The sequence below is a fragment of the Rousettus aegyptiacus genome, unplaced genomic scaffold (assembly GCF_014176215.1).
Source record: "Rousettus aegyptiacus isolate mRouAeg1 unplaced genomic scaffold, mRouAeg1.p scaffold_m13_p_1, whole genome shotgun sequence".
NCBI lineage: Eukaryota > Metazoa > Chordata > Mammalia > Chiroptera > Pteropodidae > Rousettus > Rousettus aegyptiacus.
This window is the reverse complement of record NW_023416284.1, coordinates 142,142,850-142,157,864: the sequence shown is the minus strand read 5'-3', so window position 1 is coordinate 142,157,864 and position 15,015 is coordinate 142,142,850. Positions and strand designations below refer to the sequence as shown.

Below are 15,015 nucleotides of genomic sequence, written 5' to 3'. Positions count from 1 at the left end.
TGGTTTCTATTGAATATATATCACTTATGCCCCATCGTAAAGTTGGAAAATGGTAAGTCGAACCATCATAAGTTGGGAACCATATGTATATATAAATTACATTATAATTTTTATATGCTACTAATAGTTTAAGGTTCTACTGTTTCTACCACAATTCCACTTTAGAAAATAAGGAGTCAGGGAGACCAGTTGGTTTGAGGCTAATGAATAGAGAATTCTGAGTAGGTTTGCCAAATGAGAGGAGGGGCTTGCTTGTAAGAACTAACATGACCAAATGAGGGCCTGGGTGTGGGGGTTCTTGGCACAAGATATGATTCAGAGAGTTGACAGTCAGGTGGCTGAGGAGAGAGTGAAATAAGGAATTGCTGCCACTAGCTGAAATAAGCTTGGAAGAGGAGCACGTGTGGGGTGTACCTGAGGCAGGGTGACTTAGAGATGTAGCAGGGCCCTACCCACCACATGAGATCACAGCCCCTTGGAGTTGAGGCGACCTCAGGGCCTTTCTCCATAGCCCCTCATATGGGCTTGCAAAACTGGAATGAAGGTCGTTGGCACACAGTGTTTTCTTGGAGCTGAGGTGGCGGAGCAGGGATTTTCAGAGAGAAAAGAGAAGACCTAGTATAGAACATTGCAAAACAGTAGCATTTGGCAGGAGGAAGAAGAGCTAGTAATGAATCCGTTAGGAAGGTTGAAAAAGAATTAGAGAAATAAAAAAAGAACCAGAGTAATACTCCACCCAAGAAACCAAAGAAGCAGTTGCCAGATACGGATCAAAATGAAGGGGGTCTGGGAAGAAATCAAGTCAAAAGTTTCTGAAAGTAGGGAAAAGAATAGTTCTTCAGTAAATGTTACAAAATAATTGGCCATTGGGGAAAATTAGATCTAAGACCATATGTAAAAGTAAACTTCATTTGGTTTAAACATATACAATTTTTAAATGAAAATATAGACATATTTTTAAAATTTGGTGTGACGGTGGCCTGTCTATATATGTGGTATCTATATCAAGATACCATAAGGGAAGTAAAAAAACAAGGTATAGACCAGGAAGAAGTACAAACAAAACATACAACAGAAAAAGGGTTAATATCCGTAATGTAACAAGAGTTTCTATAAACTATTAGAAAAATTACAATAAAGGGTAGGCACACTTTGTTCTCTGAGAAAGAGATATAAAATAACTTATAAATAGATGAAAATATATGCTAATTTAAAAACTGAATCAGTCATAAAGCAATAATGAGATGGTACTCTTAGACTAGCAGAAATTAAAATCCATTTTAACATCCATGTGGATGAGAAATGGACACTTAGGTAATTATTGTCTCGAGGAGCTTAAGTTGATACACCATTTTTAGGGAATTGTCAGAATCAATTGAATTTTTAAATGCACATACACTTTAATCTAGCAATCTCATATCTAAGAATATATCCTACAGAAATCATAGCATGAGTACATAAGATTTATCTGAAAAGGATGTATTCCATCATTAATAATGAAAAAAATAGTCTGAATATCAGTGTGCACATGGTTAAATAAATTTCATACAATGAAATGCTGGACAGCAATTTTTTTTAAATAAGATAAATCTGGGTGTTTTAACCTGGAGAGAATTCCATGATATCTTTCTAATTGAGGAGTGGCAGGAGTAGGTAGTAGCCCAATATTAGCCTCATTATGTGTATTGCCATATAATAATAACCTGTACATGTGTGTGAATATGTGTCTCTATAAACTTACAAAAAAGTTGGGGAGGGTCTACCCTGGATAGAGGTAGGGCTAGAAGGACAAGAAGAAAGACAAAGATGTTCATTGATGTCCTTTGAAAGAGCGGTGGTGAGAACAAAGGCGTGAATGGGGTAGGAAAGTGTGAGCTATGTATATTGGTTTGGTCAGAAAGGAAGAGAGGAATGCAAATTTATCTTGAGGGGCAGACAGGGCAATGCAAAAGGTTTTGGATTTTACATAGGATAGGAGAAACTTGAGTCTGTTTAAAGTATGCCAAGGAAAGGGAGAAAATACAGAAAGAGAAAGTCGTGGTAATCGGAAGCGTGTGGTAATGGTGGAGTTGGCAAGGAATGGAATCAAAGCTGAGTGATCCTTCTTTCTCTGAGGTTGGAGATGAGTGAGTAAACCTGGCAGATTTTTTCAAGAACCCCTAGCAGGTGGCTTCCATAAAGATACAGGCAAGGCTGGATACAAAGAGTTAGGGGTATAAATGGATAGTGTTGGGAACAGAAGAAAATGGAAAATGTTGGAAATTGCTACTCTGGAATTGACTTAGGAACAAAAAAGGTGTACAGAAGACATTTAGGAGATATATGGGAAAGAAAAAAAATAAGGAATTCATTTAGGGAAAGAAAAAAAGTAATAAAGCATAATTTCAGAGCTTGTGATTTCAAGTGTTATTAATTTGTAGTGAAGCAAATTGGCATTTTCTGAGTGCCTAACAGCCCAGAGGAAAAGAAGGGATCCAGTGGGTGTGGTTAGGTTTAGAGGATTTCAGGTATTAATGACACTTAAAGGGCTGGCCAAGTGTCCCAAGCTGGGCAAGAAAGCCCAAGAGAGGTTGTCAGCCAGAGAGTTTAGGACTCTGTACTGAATTCTATATTGAAGAATATCACGATAAGAGTTAAAAAACAAACAAACAAACAAACAAACAAAACCAGCAGATGCCCCAGAAGAAAGGAAGGAAGGAAAGGAGGTTGTGAAAGAACAAACATGAGTCCCAGGGGGAATGTCAGAGTTCCCTGCAGAAGAGGCTGAAGTTCGAAGGGTCAAGGCATAGCCAATGCAGTGGGTGTGTGAAGTGCCTGCTGGTTTGTCTCCTTCGACTTTAAGTTTCATGAGGGAATTATCCAGGTCTTGTTCCATCTTTATGTCTCCAGTGCTTAGTGCCATGCCTGGCACTAAGTATTGGAACTAAGTGGGTACAGTAGGGTAGGGTGGAAGCAAAGGTCTTGACATTGAGGCATTTAGGCCTCTGAAGGTCAGGATGCTGGACAGGTCATCAATTGCATCGATAAAGTCACTGAAGAAAATTGCAGAAGAACTGGATAAAGAAATATAGAGTCCCATATTAAAATTGTCAAGGATTGTGAGAAAATAACTATTTTTAGTTGATATTGACTAGGATAGAGGGAGCGATAAAAGCAAATGGTCTGACTAGGCGTTTGAGCCCAGATTCACCTGTATCAGAGTAGCTAGAAGACATACAAAATCTGCAGGTTTCAGAAAACTATTTTCAGTATGTTCGTCACAGATGCAAAGGCCCAGCCAATAAGGTTCAAGAGCCACTGGTGTGGCTTCTGAAGTGGAGCTTTCTGATTTGGCCAGGTTTGAGGACCAAATGACAACAAGGAGTTTGCTAGCTTCTCCTAACCAAGCAAATTCAGGGCAGTGGGAAAGAAAATGTGCCGAAAAATTTAAAGGAAGTGGCTTCAAGAGGTAGCCAGTTTCAGTTAAGTCAAGGAAGTAGAAAGTGCATAATGGAAAATGGCGGGACTATTTTTAATGACTGTTTCTAAAATGTCCACATGGATTCCTTCCATAGTTATCAAAAGACTCAGGATTCAGTTTGTCCTTTTATTGAAGTCAGGTTAAGGTTTAATATCAATTGCCTTTCCGCAAATGGAAATGACAAAGAATGCTGCTGTTTGTGGGTAGAAAGATTTGATAAAATATACACACATATATATATGAGGGATGTATGTTTATTTCAAGACTGGAATTAGCCTTCTTGTAAGGAGTTTTCTTGAAGGTGATTTTATTATAATCATCTTCACAGTGCACTTTCACTTGTGAACAGTGTTCAAATTTTTTCAATTTTTATTTTTCAATTAGAGTTGGCATTCAGTATTATTTTGTATTAGTTTCAGGTGTACAGCATAGTGGTGAGACATTTATGTAATTTCCAAAATGATCCCCCTAATTAGTCTAGTACCTACCTGGCACTATATAAGTTATTACACTATCATTGACTATATCCCCTATCCAGCAGTCCCCAGCCTTTTTAGCACGAGGGAACGGCGATGCTAGTGCTGGGGAGTGGCCGCAAATACAGATGAAGCTTCACTCACTCACCAGCCACTCACCTTGGCTGTACAGCCCCATTCCTAACAGTCCTTGGACCGGTACTGGTCCGTGGCCCGGGGGTTGGGGACTCCTGCCCTATGCTGTACTTCACATCTCAGTGAATGTGTTGTAACTACCAATTTATACTTCTTAATCCCTTCACCTTTTTCACCCAGTCCCTCCCCCCAACCTCCGTCCTATCTGGCAAACACTGGTTTGTTCTCTGTGTCTATGAGTCTGTTTTCACTTTGTTCATTTATTTTGTTCCTTAGATTCCACATATAAATGAAATCACGATATTTGTCTTTGTCTTATTTCACTTAGCTTAATACCTTCTAGGTTGATCCATGTATTTGCAAATGTAAGATTTCTTTTTTTTATGGCTGAGTAATATTCCATTGTATATATGTACAACTTCTTTATCCAGTCGTCTGTTGATGACCACTTAGGCTACTTCCATACCTTGGCTATTGTAAATAACACTGCAGTGAGCATAGTGTTGCATATGTTTTTTTCAAATTAGTGTTCTGGTTTTCCTCAGGTAAATACCCAGAAGTAGAATTGCTGGGTCATAAGGTAGTTTTTTTTAATTTCTTGAGGAACCTCCAAACTGTGACTCCGTAGTGGCTCAAAATGTTATTTTAACATCTGAACCACACCAGCTTAAAGCTAAGATATATTTTTGCAACTACTGGCATAAAAGTGGCTTTGTGCTTTTGTTGTAATTCTAAAAGGTTACCTCTGTCCCGGAGCCAGATGGGAGAGTTGCAGACTGACTTGCAGGCACTGCAAATCCTATAGGTGGTAGCAAAAGTGGTGCCAGGAAGGAAGCCAGATTGTCACAAAGTGACGAGATAGAGCACTCTGTGAACAGAAAGAGAGTCTGCGAGTTATCTTAGTGGGGACTAGAGGTGCATCAGTCCTGCTGACCGATGAAATGCAGGATGCAGAGAAGGGATGAGTTGGATGGAGAGAGACTGCGCGCAGGGGCAGGGGTTCAACATTGGGGGCGGGGGCGTGGCCGGAGGGAACACTCCTTTTTGAACAGCTGACTCAGTTAGGGTAGAATAGTGTGAGCCAGGTTGCTCCCTGCTCCTGCCACGCTGTGGTTAGAGTGCTCTAACATCTCCCTAAATCTGAGTTGAAGGCCCTGGATTTCAGCTCATTAGCCCCAGCGAGTGACTTGAAACGTGTTTCTTTTACTCTGTATTTACTCTTACCACCCATAGTCATACTCTGTTAGTGACCGCTCACTGCCACTAAGGAACTTTAAATAAAACTGTGTCCGCTCTGTTAATTTTGAACTCTATATTCTACATGATTCCTAACTGTCAAATTTACGTCTCTCAGTATTTCTAAGTCAGAAACAAATGGTTTTTATGCTACTATTTCTTGTCAGGTTTCAAAAACCTACAAGACTTGCAGGTGTTTATTATGGCCCAGTTGTGCCTTTCTCCAAATTTGCATTGCCTCCTGCTTCTACCCTCCCCTACTATTTCCAAGCACTTTGTAGCATCTTCCTACAGTAGAACTGCCACCTTAAAAGCTTTTAATATAATATGGCTGAAAGTTACACTAAGTGTAAAGGCTTATGTCCTTGACCATGACAGATGAAGTCAGCAAGACGTTTCAGAGCTGGGTACTTTCCAGGTGCCAGTTGGGGTAGAGACACCATGTTTGTCCAAAGAGAAAGCTCTTTACAGATTTTCCGTCTAGAAGAAGCCATTATCAGCTTTTGGTGGCTTATTGCTTATTCCATGACTTATCATTCGAATAACATTTAATGTTCTCCTTCTTCTTTTTCTCTTACTTTATCCAGAAAGTAGTTAATATAGAAATGTTGACTAAACTTGCCCGAGGATGCCCAGACTAAGGAAGGTTTCATGAGCCTTAAAAATACTGGAGAAAGTGTCTTCGTTTAACCAGGAATAATAGGATTTTCATGTTGTTCCTCATCTACTCTCTAAGCTAATACATGTTTCGTTGTTGCTAACATTTATTGAACAGTCGAGCATAGAAAAATGAAGGGGAGTTGAGTGTCTTAACATTTGGAGAAGAAGTTGAATATGAAATTTGTTTTCTGGTAAAGATATCTCCCTATATTGAATTATTCAGCAGGATGGCCAAGTCTGACTTTTTCCAGTGTTGGGAGTAGAAAACAAATGTCTCTCTTCTGTGTGCCTCAGAAGGCCCTGGGCAGTGGGCATGAGGGCTACATTTTAGGACTAAATGACTGAAGTTGAGGGAGGATAAAACAGCATGCCCAGGGTCACTCGCTAGATGGTTGTGGAATAAGAATTCAAATTCAGCTCTCCCAGTTTTCAGACCCAAGTGCTTTTCACTGCTCCTCACTCTCTCCACAAAAACTGAGCGATACTTCGTCAGACACCCACAGTGGTAGTGGATTTCCACTGTGCCACTGTATGTCTTGGTGGAGGATATACTACCCATGTAAAAGCATACAGATGTTTATGGAGTAATACTTAATCTAAGTATTCTCTTTTGTTCTAGATTTTCTACCCTAGCAAGGATGGTACTAAGATCCCAATGTTCATTGTACATAAAAAGGGCATAAAATTGGATGGTTCGCATCCTGCTTTCTTATATGGCTACGGTGGCTTCAACATATCGATCACACCCAACTACAGGTAAGTGTGGAACACTCTTGGTGCTTCAGCATGCATTTGATCCTCTTCATACAGTGGGAAGAAACCAGAGGCGGAGCTAATGAATCTTATTTTTCTAGTATATTTAACCATATATGTCTTGCTTGCCATTTTTGTGGAGGGGCAGGATTATGTGTTATCCTCCAGGCATTTTTAGTCAGGAATTTCAGGATCATTACAAGCTAATCTTGTGTAGTATCTCTTGAGTCTTGAAGAAAGGAAGCTCCTGCCTTTAGTGTTTGCATTTGCTAACACCCCACTGCCCTCAGTAGTCTCTTCAGAAGGAATGGTTTTTCAACTGATATTTTTTCAGCAGCACGAGTCTTAAAATAGGCTATCTTAACATTCAGTTATAAATATATTTTCTGTATAGCCTATTCATCCATTTTAAACCATTCTACACTGTTTCTGTGATTATTTCCCAAAGACTTATGTTCAGGGAGAAAAATCTAAATTTGTACTACATTTGACATTGTTTATGTGAATATTTTGTCAGTTATTTGCAAACTTGATTTTAATATCCCATTTATAGTATCAAGTGGAATTTGCTTTGAACATTTTTAATAAAAGCAAGGAATCTTCTACCAGACCAGCTTTAAGCCAACTTCTAAATAGTGCCTCATGTGAAATCTGATTCAGATTCTTCTTATTTGGGAAGAAATTCATGGGCTGGTGACTGTCAGGACATAAATTCAGAGTAGATTCAAGCAGGTGTCCCAAAATTGAATACAAGGAAGCCGTTATTTGAGTACTTGATATCAGTAGAGCACTCTAATTATTTAGAACCTAATAACAGATAATACATGATTGCTGCCCTCAGGGGGTTTGCAGCCACATTGTGAAGTGTCTTGAACATGTGGCTAAAGTTTTTGATTTTATCTTTTTGTTACTGAGGAGCTGATGCAGGTATAAAATAATCATGTAGAATAATATTTTTAGGTTTGTGAGGCATCAGTCATCATGAGTAAATTGAAGGGAGCCCCGTTTGAAGAGCGTACCAGTGGCAGTGGTTCACTCATTGCCCAGTGACAGCGCCATACACATTCTAATGCCTCCTCTACGCCGAGCACCGTTGTAGACCAGGCCTGAGTCCACAGACGGGCTTCCTGTCTCTTACCAGAGTTAGCTAGGCAATGAGATTCATTGTTTAATCAGTATGTCCATGTCTATGTGGTAAAAACCATATGTCATATTTTCTGAGATTATTAGCCTAAGAGCACAAGCCAATAGCTATTAATTCATTAGATTCACCTAATTCTTACAACAACAAAAAAAGTGTCATTGTTTGCCCCTCTTATTACTCAAAGTGAGGAAATACAACAGGAGTCCCCAACCACCAGGCCACAGACCTGTACCAGAACTGGGCCACACAGCAGGTGAGCGGCAGTCAAATGAACGAAGCTTCACCTGTATTTGCAGCTGCTCCCCGGCTCTAGCATCACCACCTCAGCTCCACCTCAGATCAGACATTAGATTCTTAGAGGAGCACCAGTCCCTGGTGCCAAAAAGGTTGGGGATCGCTGAAATACAGGCTTCAGTTTCAAATCATAGTGGTACCAGGGAATAGGGCCAATGAACACCTGCTTCACCTAATGAACGGGTCAGAGACTTGTACCATACGCCCCATTCCCTTGGTCCCCACAGGGTGGCTAGGATCAAGACAACACTGATTCCTGAGCAGATCTGTATCTAAAATCATTTGTCTTTGTTCATTTGTGCAGCGAGTATTTATTAAGCCTGCTCTGTTGAGAATCCAGAGATGAGTAAGGAAGGGCCCCTGAACCATTTTCATCCCAGAACCTGGTGCATGAAAAATGCACCTTGAAAAGACCAAGTAATTGAAAATCCATTTGGCCAATCTGGTATGATCTGATCACCTACCCCCAACTCTCCTTTCTGCTTTATCCTCAAGATCGGGAAAATTAGCACTTAGACTGTCTAGAGGCCCAGGCTGTAGAATCCTATGGTTTCCCCAGTTACTAAAAGGAAGAATGATGAAATTTCCAGAAATAGTTCTCAAATTAATTTTAACTGACAGCAGATAGAAAAATGTCACTCAGCATTTTTAGGATCAGAGTGGAAAGAGGAGAAAAAATCATATTTTCCAAAGGACATAAATTTTTTGTCCTAGAAGCTTTGTGCTGTAGTTTCTTCTGTTTCCTTCTCAGAAATGTTCTCCGGCCATGAGCTCTCTATTCCTATTTTCTGGTCTATGTCCTCTATCTCCTCTACCTCTCTCTCACTATATAAGATCGAGTTCAACATTTAAATTTCTGTAAAGCTGGAAAACCTATTTAAAATCAGTATTTCAGAATGCTTTATTTTTTCCAATTGAAGCAATTTGGAGAGAGATAAAAAAAAAAAAAGGTAGCAGGGGTCATTAGTGGGCGTTCTTACGCGCCAGCCCAGCACCACTCATACCAGGCTGTCACATGGCTGGCAGTATTTTGTTTGCCAACATAGTTGTTAAAAGACAGATTCCGTTTGAAATGAGGGCCTCTGGTTTTTCCTGTTTGCATTATGAGTTTTATATTCACACTCTGAATGTGAAATATTTACCAATGTAGAAATGATAAAGACTGAGTGTTCATGAAAATATATGAGCTTTGCAGTTTAAACATTAATCAAAAGTTACATATTTTTTACTTTAATCAAGTAATATAAAAACATTGGACTCCAATTTAGATATTACATGTGGAGTGTTTTCAGGGATAGAATTATTTTTTTGAGATGGAGGGAGATAACATGGTCCTCACCTAGGCAGTTAACGGAAGGTTAACTATTGTTGCTGTTTCTCAGCGTGTCTAGGCTTATCTTCGTGAGACACCTGGGTGGCGTCCTTGCAGTGGCCAACATAAGAGGCGGCGGCGAATATGGAGAGACGTGGCATAAAGGTGAGCTGTTTTCTCTACAGAAACACAAATACAGCGTAATCAAAGCTATGTTTGAATGAGCTAAGGGGAGTTAGGAACAGAAAAGCATTTTGACTAGACAAATGAAGAATAAGGATATTTTCAAACACATTGCAGGCACCACTCACTCCCCGTTTAAAAACATCTTTTCACATTTTATTTTCCTTTGTACTCTGTTTATTTTAATGAAGTACATATTTTTCAGAAGCATTCACTATAGACCATAATCAAAATTATTTGTGTGTTTTGTTTTTTAGCAATGCTTAGGGTAGATTTTTATCCTATAAGAAGTGAGTCTTGGGGCTACTTTTTGGTATTTATTCTATTAGTCTGGCTTTTACTACTCAGCATTAATTGGCTGTCTCAAATGGGTCATTTTCTCTTAAAAGAGCAACCTAAATTAGAGCTTTCCTGTTCCCAGTGTGGGCATCCTTTTGCTTATTTTCTCTGATTTCCCCTAATACTGCTGCGAAGTAGCATCCTCCTAGCCTTGCTGCTGTGACTCGTATCATGTGCAGGTTTAGACACAAGAATTTAGTTGTTTTTCTTTTCTCGTTTTAATGATTTGGTCTCCAGTCTCTGGCCTTCTGAAACATGTGTTGCGGTTGACTGAGGATGGCTCTGTACTCAATTTCATTCTCGTACTGTCACAATTTTTTTAAAGAATGATGATCTTTATTTTTAAAACTGTATCTCTTCCTTTTCTTAATGTATGGAGCACACACCTTCTCCCAGACTTTTGTGTATCTGGAATTCATAGACTAACAATAGTCTGAAGAAGGTGTTCTTCACTCGTCTTATTCCTATGTCCTGTTGAGAATACGGACAGCACCTTCACTCCCACCGGCTCCATGTTTCACCCCTCTATCATCATCAGCCATCATTCATAGAAAACCTATTGGGACAAGGTAGCCACCAGTGCTTGGGCTTGGTCAAATGTAGGAATGGCCCTGGCCTGACTCCTGGGCATCCAGCATTTCCCCTAAGAGCTATTTGTGCATCTTAGCAAGAGTGAGTGTTCCTGTTTGACACATGGCCTACCATCATTAGGTTGACTTCTGACATGTCATCCCCAAAGACTTTATCAATTGTCATATTTGAAATGGCATAGGATTCTTTGTATAATTTTGACTTTGACCTGACATTAGAGTTACACTAAAATTGTACTGTGAAATTGAGATATTGAGAGATGACTGATAAAGGCAGACTAAAGAATAGACTCTCTCTGTACCATGTGTTTGATTTACATCCCAAATCCATATACTTAGTCTGGGTCCCTTGACTTACCTGATCTCCTAGTTAAAATGTTATGGTGTACGTACACGCACGCACACATGCACGCACAGACTCCTGATCCTGTGGTCTTCTAAATTCGGATTCTTCCCTTAAGACCCCTTGTGGTGACCATCAGGTTCCTACTATTCTGTGACAGGGCAGAGTGCCTTTAGTCTAGTCACTTGTCTTTCTCATCTGTATATTCATTCGAACCAGTTTATCGTCCAGAAACCTTGGGGAGTTTAGAGCTTGACTGAGTCTAAGAGTAGAGCATGTTTAGACTTGAGTCATAAACTTTCTTCAAATTTAGGCTGTGAAATAGAGCAGAAATTGACCTTTCCCAGTTAGACCCTAATACACTGAATGGTGATAAATGTAAATTTTGTTAATTGGATTTAGAATTTACTATTCTCTGAAAAATAGTTATATACCCAGAATGATATTCCTGGAAACTAAGTCATCCTAGCTGTTCTAATTCCCCAATAATTTCTTATTAAAGTCTTAATAACATTTGTTTTAATATTAAATAAATTTCTTTAGCACTGCTTCATCTTTCATTGAATTTCTGCAGAAGTGGTTAATCTGAAATATCTAATTAGATCTGTCTGCCTTCATTTCAGAGGCAGTTATTTCAGACATCTGTTCCTTTAAGGGCATGTCTTTGACATTTGGCCTTTACTCTTAGGTATTTTAAGACCATACAGACGTTCCTCTAAGTAATTGCTTTGTGTGGTTTTACACATTGGAGTGACTTCTAGATGAGAAAGCCCAGATTCCCTGAGATGTTTGAGATTCTTTTCATTCAAGATGTGCTGCTCTCTACAGCACCGCCTCCCTACCTAATTCCTGTTTACAGCAAAATTGGAGGACTTATTTATCGTCATCACTGACCTATTTTAAACTCCTGCAAAGAAGAGGGGTGAGAAGTGCGCCTCTGCAAAGCACTTTCATCTTCCCAGGGAGCAGGAGGCACGCACAGCCCTGTCGTCGTCGTGTGCTAGGTGGAGCTCAGAGGACTGAACACTCTTCCTGGTCTCGTTTCAATTTGAAGCTCTGCTTCACCAAAGTACAGGTTCTTTTTGATTACATTTACTTTCACAAGTTCATCTTCATGGTTCTGACATAACAGATCATCTCTTCCCTTGGAGGCATTTCCCTTTTAAGTTCTAGGAGTTCTTAGAAAAATACAAATCCGCCATATGTTATGGGACAGCCATTGTGGTGTTGATAATGGATTTCGACAACACATAATAAAATTTAAATTGAGGCATTTTTCTAAATGTAGTGTTATTATCTCTTTGTGTTTAACTTGATCGGTAGTTGAAACTGCCCTGTCATATTTGAATTCCCTTTAGGTTAAACTGTTGTGTGTGTTTTATGTTTTGTTAATTAACTGTCTTTTACTTTGGCACATTGTAGGTGGTATCCTGGCCAACAAACAGAACTGCTTTGATGACTTTCAGTGTGCTGCCGAGTACCTTATCAAGGAAGGTTACACATCCCCCAAGAGGCTGACTATTAATGGAGGTTCAAATGGAGGCCTCTTAGTGGGTGAGAACTGAGTTTTATTCATTGTACTTGCTAGGTAAAATTCTTGGGGTTTTCAGACATACTGTCCGTAGGCAGACCTTGATTTACTTTGGCTCCTGGATGGGAGAAATGGTACATAGAAAGCAAAATCCATCTGTATTTGGGCATCTGATAAGTGACATATAAAAGCCAGCTGAACCCACATTATACAGACTTGAAACATGATAGCCTAAAAAGTTGTCTGACCTGCTCAGAGCTCTTCTGGGCTAGACTGCAATTCTCTCCCCAGCCAGGTGAGACCCTTCTCCCCCCAAACTGGGTCCATAGGTTTCTGGAGTTCAGACAGCACAGGACTAAGTCTGATAAGCCCTCCGATTGTATTATCAGAACTTGTTAGATGTTATCATCACTAAACATTTGTTGAATATCTAACTATACTGGGTGATGCTAAACACTGGGTGCAGAGAGAAGACTCAGGAGGAAAATGAAGTACACAAAGATGGATCCACAGCATAATAGTAATGAAATAGTTCGTAGAAATAATTCCCACAGTAATGAGTACCTCGTGTCCTGGTCCCAGTCTGAGCCCTTGACATGGATGCTTTCATTTGATGTGCACACAGCCTGTGAGATGAGGGCTGGTAATATCCCATCTCTTACAGGAAGACACGGAGGTTAAGCAGCTTGCCCAGTGTCACACAGTTGGAAAATGGTAACGCTAGGGCTGGAGTCTAGCACTGTGGTTTTTTAAATTCTGCTCTTTTAACCTCTTTGTGGCACTGCTTCTAAGTAGCTTTTCCTAATTTTTGGTAGTTAATGAAATTTTAGTTTTCTCCCAATAGCACAGAACATTGTAATGAACATTTATGGTGAACCATAACTTTGCTTGCTGAGTCCTACAGCCAGTGTCATTAGGATATGAGGAGCCATTGTACAAATGTAGAACAGCACATCTAGGCTCAACTTAAAACACATGTGACAATTTTCAGGGTTTTCAATGTTTTGGAGTTGTGGCACATTCACTCCGCTTCCTTATCTTGGAGATACGCCAAATGGTGTCAAAGCCCGAATTTCTGTTCTTACTCTTAGCCTCAATAGAAGATAGTCTTGAAAAAACGTTTTCCTTTTGAGGTAAAATGTATATATCCAAAATAATTTGTTTAAAATTTGAAAGTGTACTGATGAAATTCTTAGGAACAAAACAGACAATACCTCTGCCTTCATGGAACTTTCATTGTTGTCGGAAGAGATAGACATAGACAGTACACCAAAGGTCCTGAGGCCAGCATGGGTTCCAACTGTTCTAGCAAGAGTAAAGAGGCCCACATCTGTGGCTGGACACAGTGAGCAAGAGAGAGGTGGCGGGAGGCTAAACCAGTCAGGACCTCAGCCAGGTGAGAGGACCTGCTTGACTCTGTGAAAGGAGAAGCCTTTGGGGGAGTTTTGAGCAGAGAAGTATCATAATTTGAGTTTGTTTTTTTTATAAGGTCATGCATTGATCCTGTTACAGTGTCAGTGGAAGGGAAAGCAAGAGCAGAAAAGCAGAAGGGCAGGCAGGAGACTTCTGTCCAGTGAGAGACAGTGGTGGCTTGGACCTGAGGTGTAGCGAGAAGGGGTCAGATTCTGTGTGTATTTTGAGTCAACGTAATTTGCATATGGATTCTATATTAAGTGTAAAAGAAAGAACTAAGGGCAAATCTAAGATTCAGTGGGAGAAGATACTGAAAATACCATCTGATTTTCAGTAGTGGGAAAATTGTTTTTGTAACTCACTGGTTCATCCAGTAACTTCTTTATATTTGGGGAGTTTTATATTCAGGAATTGGCTTATGTCTGTTGACAAAACTGGTCCCTTAAGGAACCTGCAGAGATGGAGTTCCCCATCAGAATGCTGAGTGCTTACTTAAAAGGGCAGATTCCTGTCCGTCCCACCTCTGAGTGTGAGAATCAGAGTCTCCCAGGGATTCAGTGTTACGAATGTGCGCTAAAATCAGAATTGGAGTGAAAACTTTTGCCAGAGGCAGGAACAGTCCAGATCCCTTGACTAACTCCTAGTCATACCAGTTTGATATGACTTTCTAACCGCCTTACGCCTGGTTAGGTGCCTCTCCGCCCCACTTCCATAGCACCTGAATTTACTCAACAGTACTGGTTTCCACACCATCATTGCTTGTTCTCTGTCTTTCCCACTAAAATATTCACTGATCTATCCCCAGGCCTAGTGCCAGACACACGGCCAATGTTCAATAAATGTTTGTTGAATTATCAGACAAAAAAAAGATTTAAGTAACTACAGTATACAAAGAAGAATATTTTTAAAACAAGACAAGATGGGCCAATATTGATTAGAGCTGAGTTTTAGGCCCTGTTCTGCCTTGGGCTATATGAACTATTTCTGCTCACACTTCCAACACCAAATATGTGTGTGGGGGGGGGGGTTCCCACAGTTCCCCAACTCTGCAGGTACCACAAGCTGGGGATCCTACAATTCAATGCAATTCTGAAACTACTCAGATTTAGCACAGACGCCACAGGGTAAGAGCTCAGGCCCACAAAA

General features: G+C 40.0%; 1 protein-coding gene and 1 long non-coding RNA gene across 3 annotated transcripts in view; one reads left to right on the top strand and one right to left on the bottom strand.

Moving 5' to 3' along the window:
- The window catches only part of LOC107516218, a 34,249-nt gene that overhangs the window by 2,797 nt on the left and 16,437 nt on the right, over positions 1 to 15,015 (bottom strand). For both annotated transcript variants that reach the window (XR_001598221.2, XR_004950787.1), the window contains exons 3-4: positions 9,498 to 9,649; positions 4,815 to 4,939 (exon numbers count right to left, since the gene is read on the bottom strand). This is a non-coding gene — a long non-coding RNA (uncharacterized LOC107516218). The remainder of the gene's footprint in view (positions 1 to 4,814; positions 4,940 to 9,497; positions 9,650 to 15,015) is intronic.
- LOC107516217 (prolyl endopeptidase) overlaps positions 1 to 15,015 on the top strand; it is a 108,160-nt gene that overhangs the window by 88,486 nt on the left and 4,659 nt on the right. The window contains exons 11-13 of the mRNA XM_016155745.2: positions 6,587 to 6,723; positions 9,541 to 9,635; positions 12,348 to 12,479. Of these exons, the coding sequence (XP_016011231.2) occupies positions 6,587 to 6,723; positions 9,541 to 9,635; positions 12,348 to 12,479 (364 nt within the window). The remainder of the gene's footprint in view (positions 1 to 6,586; positions 6,724 to 9,540; positions 9,636 to 12,347; positions 12,480 to 15,015) is intronic.